Source organism: Kryptolebias marmoratus, linkage group LG4 (genome assembly GCF_001649575.2).
Source record: "Kryptolebias marmoratus isolate JLee-2015 linkage group LG4, ASM164957v2, whole genome shotgun sequence".
Lineage (NCBI taxonomy): Eukaryota > Metazoa > Chordata > Actinopteri > Cyprinodontiformes > Rivulidae > Kryptolebias > Kryptolebias marmoratus.
This window is the reverse complement of record NC_051433.1, coordinates 14,622,219-14,628,578: the sequence shown is the minus strand read 5'-3', so window position 1 is coordinate 14,628,578 and position 6,360 is coordinate 14,622,219. Positions and strand designations below refer to the sequence as shown.

Here is a 6,360-nt window from a genome sequence, read left to right as displayed (position 1 = left end):
GTTGAAGTTTGTCGACTCTTCATCAGTGGGCAGCTTGGTTCGAAATCAGATGAATTTAATGTTGCTAATATTTTATAGAGGTTAGAATATTTTTATTCTTATTAAAAGCAAAAAGGGAACTACAGCATGCTGAACCAGGCAATCACTGTTCGTCATTTCCCAGCAGGAAGTTAACAATAATCAGAGGATGTTGCATAGAGCAAGCTTTTCTTCAGTGTTTAAAACAAATAATGACTCACAGAGCTGCTTCTTCTTTTTATTATACAAATCTGCTCACATTTCACTTTCATTTCCTCTTTTTTATGCATTTCCTACGGGTAGGTAACTGCATATTTTATTATAATGAACACAACACAGAACGATAATGTTACCACAATGAATGCCTTTATTTTTCAAGACACAGGTATGCAAAAACAAAAGTAAACCAAAAACTGCATCAGAAGGACACAAATAAAAAGTGGTAATATGGAATGTGCTCCGTTCCATTTTTAAACACGATTCTTTTCAATAAATAGTCTTTAACTCTTTGTAGCTAGTGTTCTTGTCATAGACCTTTTTTTTTTTGTAAAGTCAGATTTTTCAGGAATGATGAAGATCAGATGAAAACTATGACAAAAATATAAGAATAAAAAAAATCCCCAAAAGCAATCCCCTTTCCAAAATGTAATATTTATAGGCAAAAAGTGCAAGAGGAAAAAAAAAAAGAAAAATTAGATGGAAAAAAGGCAAATCCCTTCTTCTAGACCTAAATAATATTCCACTAAAAAGTATAAATCCAAGTGCCTGGTGGACACACAAACGAGGGTCAATATAAACACAAAATGTTCTTATCAGATGCCAAATTTGTTGATTGCTACAAGGCTGCTGACCCAGCCAGCCAAGGTCAGCTTGTTCAGGTAACGAGTCAAACCTCCCCACTAATTGCTCTGTGCTGTTGGGGACAGAAAATCTGAAGTTCATTTAAAAAAAAAATAAATAAAAAAAAAAGTCTCATCACAGGAAAAGCACCACAATGGCCTCCTAACTACGTACAGCTTAATGTTTTTTTCTGTCTCGCTCTTTCTCTCTCAGAGAGAACTTAATAAAGATGCTTGTCTGTACCAAAGGAGGAGAGTCCTACGTCGTCACAGGAGGCCCTGTGTTTGGTTAAAGACAATTGTCTCATGCAACACTGCTCCTTCAATGTAAAACAAAAAAAAATGAAGTTTCAGTCTCAAAAAGAGAAAAGTGCAAGGGAGGGCACAAGCAGCCCTTTCCTTCAGCAGGTAAGCGAGAGTGCAGAATTGCCACGCAGACTCTCCCCCCCCGCCCTCAAACAGGAGGTGTCTGGGGTTTCCACAAGCGGACCCCCATGAAGGTATAAAGCACCAGGATGGTTATGGCAGGGTTTTAACTCGCTGAGCTATGCCCACGCGTGAAGTTTACACCATACTGACTCCAGCGCGGCCTCAGTCAGTGCCATGGTCCTCCAGTTCGGAGATTATGGCGATCAGGTTCTGGAGGCCGAAGATGAAGTCGCTGTCCTGTCCTTCATGCACCACGCTGTCCTCTCCGTAGTGTCGACAGGTGGTGTGAGCAAAGTCGATCATGCGCACGTCCACCTCGGGGCTGCTGGCCTCTCCGGCGCCGTGCAACGGGCGGCCGCTGCCGTGTTTGTTGCTCCCTCCGGCCACACCGGCGGCGGCACTTGTAGAAGAAGAGTGAGGGAAACCAAAGGGCCCCTCGTCCTCCTCGTCTTCATCTGATGGCTCGTCCTCATCACCTTCTTCTCCGCCTTTATGCCTAGGCCTGGTGGGAGTCCGGGGAGGATCGCCATCGTAGATGATGAGCAGAGAGCTGGAGTAGAAGCGGTAGGACTCGCAGGCTTCTAGGGCAGCTTGCATCTCCCGGAGCCTGCGCAGCACCGGGGACAGCAGCTCGTGGCGCAGGCGATGCCCGTCGTGAAAGAACTGGTATATAGCCTCCTTGAAGCCGGCAAGGGTTAGCTTCCGCCCGTGGTACTTATTCATAAACATCAGCTGGCCTGAGTCTGACTGGTACACCTGAAGGGAATATGCAGGAGCATAAGCAGAAAAGCATAAATAAGACTGTGGCTGTACCAGAAGATTAAAACTGCGCATAAAACAGTAAGATCATTTTTTTACCTGCATCCCACAAAGTCGCACTCCAATAGAAGCCGAAGTGCTCTGCTGACACTTGCGAATCTGGTTGGCTTTTTTCTCTTCTGAAGCATCATCGCCGTGTTGGCGAGTTCCCATCTTTAAGTCTAACACACACGGTACTCTGTAGCGCCACGTCAGGTTTTCCAACAGAATAAACTCTGTGAGAGGGCGGAGTCAAGGATCACACCACAAAAGACCACAAATACAGACGCGCGTACATCATTTACCCTACAGCTAAAACATCCATGAACAGCTCATATCGCTGCGTACGTGACACTCGTTGAAAGGATACTGTATTGGTTGCGATGCTTTGCGTTCTCTTTCATCCTCTGTAAGTGCTGCTGATGGCATTTTAGACTCCAGGGGTTGTGTTTGATCTGTGGCACCACGTTGCCTTTCTCCAAGCTGAAGTACAGAACCTCTGCCTGCTGCACCTCGTCACGATTATAACTGCAAAGGCGACAACATGAAAGAAAACATCAGCTCTGTAATTATGGAGCCTCGGCTAAACCAGTTTGGCTTTTTTTTTTCTATGAAAGCATAAAGCTGCTAAAGCAAGCATCCTCACCTCACAAGCTTGTCTTCTTTACGACTGTTCCGAGCTCGGTCTTTGCTATAGTTGTCATTCTCCAGGAGCAAGGCGGACTGCTTCTTGTTGCTCCACTTCACCATCTTGCTTTTGGGTTCGCAGTCCGCCGAGGGGTCTTTGTTTTCCAAGTCCACCACATCACTGTGAAGGGGGTAGGCGATGAGACACAAGTTCCCTTCCTCGTCTTCTTCAAAGCTGACAGACACGACTCCTAGGAGAGGAGGGCAAAGAGACAGGAGTCAGATATTACTGAATAATTATTAACCTGTCAGACAAAACACATTTACACACGGTACTGACCAATTTATACAAACCGCATGCTTGTGTGATACAAACTGAACACAGCATCACATCAAAACTGAAAAATCCCAAATAATCTTCACAGAGTAAACGTAAACGAAGTAAACGAGACTGAAAATACCACACCAAAGCCTGGTATGTGTTTAAATGAGTGGGACATTTATTATGCATAAATCAAACATTTAAACAATACAGACGCAGGCACTTGAAATACAGTTTTAAAGCAACCACAACAATAACAAAGTAACAAACCACCATTTTAGTCTGTCTATGTAGTTCGTACTTTGGGTCCTTAAATTATTTGAACAGAAAATACTTCACAAGTATTTCCTCGAAAGATACCAATCTGACAAACCCAGAGGCAAACCATAAACAATGACAAACAAAAAAAACTGTCCAACTAAGAACTCCTGAAATCATTTCGATAACCAAAGCATTTTGCCACGGCACTGCAGTGTTTCTTTGTGACATGGCCACCCATGTCTATCTCCTCCATCCCCTAATGAAACTCCCTACAAGGATGTGTGCACTGCAGGTCCTTATGCAGAGTGGGGGAGGTGGCGCACTGAGAATAAACATGGCAGCTGCAGTTGCTTTCATCTAAAGAAAGAGGAAGGTGTGTGGTCAGAAAAAAAAAAAAAAACAACAAGGAAGGGGTTCTGAGAAACAGAGAAACCAAGCTTAAAAAATACCGACTGTAAGGGATTTTATTCTTTCCTGTATAGGAAGAATAAAAGGACCGGCTTTATTTTGGTTTTTGTGTGAGGATCGTGTATTTTATTTCTTTCACAATCAAAAGGCCGAGGTGATGTTATGTGTCCTGACACCATCGTCCTCTTGCTGCTGAACGCCCCACCTCTGAAACTTGTCCGTCCTGTCCCCTCACAGCTGCACCGTCATCACACCATGACACAGAGTGTGGGAAACTTATGCGTCACTCTGACTTAAGTCAGTGGGAAGGCTTATAAGAAAACTGTGATAAGCTTCATCAATAAAGATTTTTTTATGACTTAATAGCATCAACTTATTTTACTGGAAAGACTTTGAGTTGTAGATTATTATCAGTTCATGTGATCTTTTCTTTTGGCTAAGAAGCTGGCCAGAAATCCTTCCATAATTTAATCAAAATAATTACTAATAATAATTCTACCTAAATTTAAACTTCATTCTGATGGCAGGGCAAGTAAGATTAATGGTTTTTTTAATGCTCTATGAATTTCAAGAATACATTTTGAGAGCTCTTTACGACTTTGTAAAAGCCAAGACTTGAAAGTGTCTCTGGTGGTCACCCCTAAGCACCCAGATGTCCACTATCCAAGTCCCACGCCTCATTCAGGGTCTTTTTATAGTCTCATCCTGCATAACCCGGGAGTCAGATACCACTCATGCGCCCAGAGAGACGTCTGCAGTCGCATGCACTTGGTGTCTTTGTGTGTGGGCCAGAATGTGAGCCCGTGGCCCTGGACTCAACCAGGAAACGCTACACTCCGTGTGTTTGTGTGAGGGGAGCTGAAAGCAGAGCCGCGAGTCTTCTCGGGTGACTTGTGAAGCTACTCTCCGCTGCAGGTGACGCGTTCGGCCCCGGTTATTTTTTGACCCGTTCTCTCTCTCGTTCTCTCATCCTGAAACCATAGTAGCTGCTTTTTAAAAGCCACCCGATGCGCTCCGGGGCTGCGTTTCCTGCCGGCTGAGAGTCAGCCCTCGATTTCGTGCTACTTGAAACTCCCCTCTCCCCTCCCTCATCCTCACCCCTCCTCACCATGAGTTGAGCCTGCCAGCATCTTCAAATGACTGATACACATTATGAGGCCACTTAAAACAGGAATGTAACCATCTCTAAACGCGTTCTATGGACGCAATGTTCCGTCTGAAACCATCCATAAAAACTGCACATATCTGGCTACAGCTAGCATGCTAGCTCCCCATCCACCCCCGCGTTTAGCTTAAGCGCCTTACCTTTATACTGAGGGGTGAACTTCCTCATGTCTGGAGGCAGGTTCTTGTAGAACTGGTGCTCTCGTGGGATGAGGGGCTTGCATATGGTTTGCTCTCCGAACCGCAGCACGCAGGAGTGACCCCCCACCTGGTGCACGAAGGGCTCAAGCATCACCCCTTTTCCTGAATAGGGAGTCCCGTCCCCCTGCATCAGAGCTTCTAGAGCGGGACTCATCTTCACTCTGCATCGGACGGCTGAGCTATGGAGACCCACGTCGCAAGGGAGGCAGTCGGCGCGGATACTTCCCTGGCTCCCTATCGTCGAAGATGTTTCCGGTTGTCTCACAGGGGGGCGCTGCTGCTCACCTGTTCGACCAAAGCGGTGGAAAACAAAGAGGCTTGAACGGGAAAAACCGAAACCAGCGACGAAATCCCCTTATTCCGTTTCTGGAGGGTCACGTTACAAAGGCCCTCCGCTGTGCTATGTGTTCATCGTTTTTTTTTTTTACGTTTTGATTAATGGTTATTATCCAATTGTTACAGCTGCCGAAACGTATAACCTAGTACCGAGCCTTGTCGTCGTCGCCGGAGCAGTTAGCGAAACTGACGACGGAACAGATCCTCGGGCTAGAAAAACAGCAGAGCAGCAACCGAAGCCCCGCCCCGATTCCCGAATCAACCAATCACAGAGCCGCAGTTGTCGCTGGGAGGAGTCAAGTCACCCAGGAGAGGATGAAGCACATCAAGCAGACAAAGAGGAAAAGAGAGAAAACAGGGGGGGATGGGAGGATAGAAAAAAAAACAAGACAAAACACAACAATAATAGACATTTTTAATGCTTAAAAGAATACATAATGTTTTAATTTAAAGCCTCAGTTTGGATTTTTTTTTCTTATGTTCCTTGAATACCGTTATAAGAAAATTGGCGATGTGTAAATTGTATGTATAGTATTTTGGTTTAATTTTACACCTTTGGATTCCCATGTTTTAGTGCCTATGGGGGTAGTCAACAGTGAGACATTTACTGGTGAGGAGCATGCATCAAATGTAACTGGTGTCAGATTTCAGATGTTGTTTGTCTTTGCATGGCCTAGTCTCTAAGTAAACGTGAAAGGTGCACCTCTCATCAGGGACACTAAAGGTCAGGAATTAATTAAGTATGAACCTAACACTGTGTTCACATCATACTGGATAAATCCTTTTAGTCGGGAAAGAGTCCCCTGTTTACGGCTACCAAGCTTTCATGTCATCAGATAACTGAGCTGGAATTGGTCATGTGAGGGTTTAACTGCGGACTGCCAACACAGCACCATCCATTTGTTAAGAAAAAGTTTTATTACTGATATTAATATTTACAACGCAGATGGACAGGCA

General features: G+C 44.7%; 1 protein-coding gene across 1 annotated transcript; it reads right to left on the bottom strand.

Moving 5' to 3' along the window:
• Positions 1-362: 362 nt before the first annotated feature.
• ip6k2b (inositol hexakisphosphate kinase 2b) lies at positions 363-5,596 on the bottom strand. Its single transcript, XM_017416043.3, has 5 exons — positions 5,008-5,596; positions 2,731-2,962; positions 2,455-2,612; positions 2,145-2,320; positions 363-2,042 (listed from the first exon to the last, which is right to left on the bottom strand). Exons 1-5 carry the CDS (start codon positions 5,219-5,221, stop codon positions 1,449-1,451), a joined length of 1,374 nt encoding a protein of 457 aa, XP_017271532.1. The 5' UTR covers positions 5,222-5,596; the 3' UTR covers positions 363-1,448.
• Positions 5,597-6,360: the final 764 nt, after the last annotated feature.

What these genes read in the sequence shown, in the direction of transcription:
- ip6k2b (XM_017416043.3), bottom strand. Translation starts at nt 5,221, where the DNA reads ATGAGTCCCGCTCTAGAAGCTCTGATGCAGGGGGACGGGACTCCCTAT. An exon ending in AAAGCATCGCAACCAATACA is followed by an intron (nt 2,321 to 2,454) that starts GTATCCTTTCAA and finishes GCCCTCTCACAG; the next exon opens with AGTTTATTCTGTTGGAAAAC. An exon ending in TGCGACTTTGTGGGATGCAG is followed by an intron (nt 2,043 to 2,144) that starts GTAAAAAAATGA and finishes TATTCCCTTCAG; the next exon opens with GTGTACCAGTCAGACTCAGG.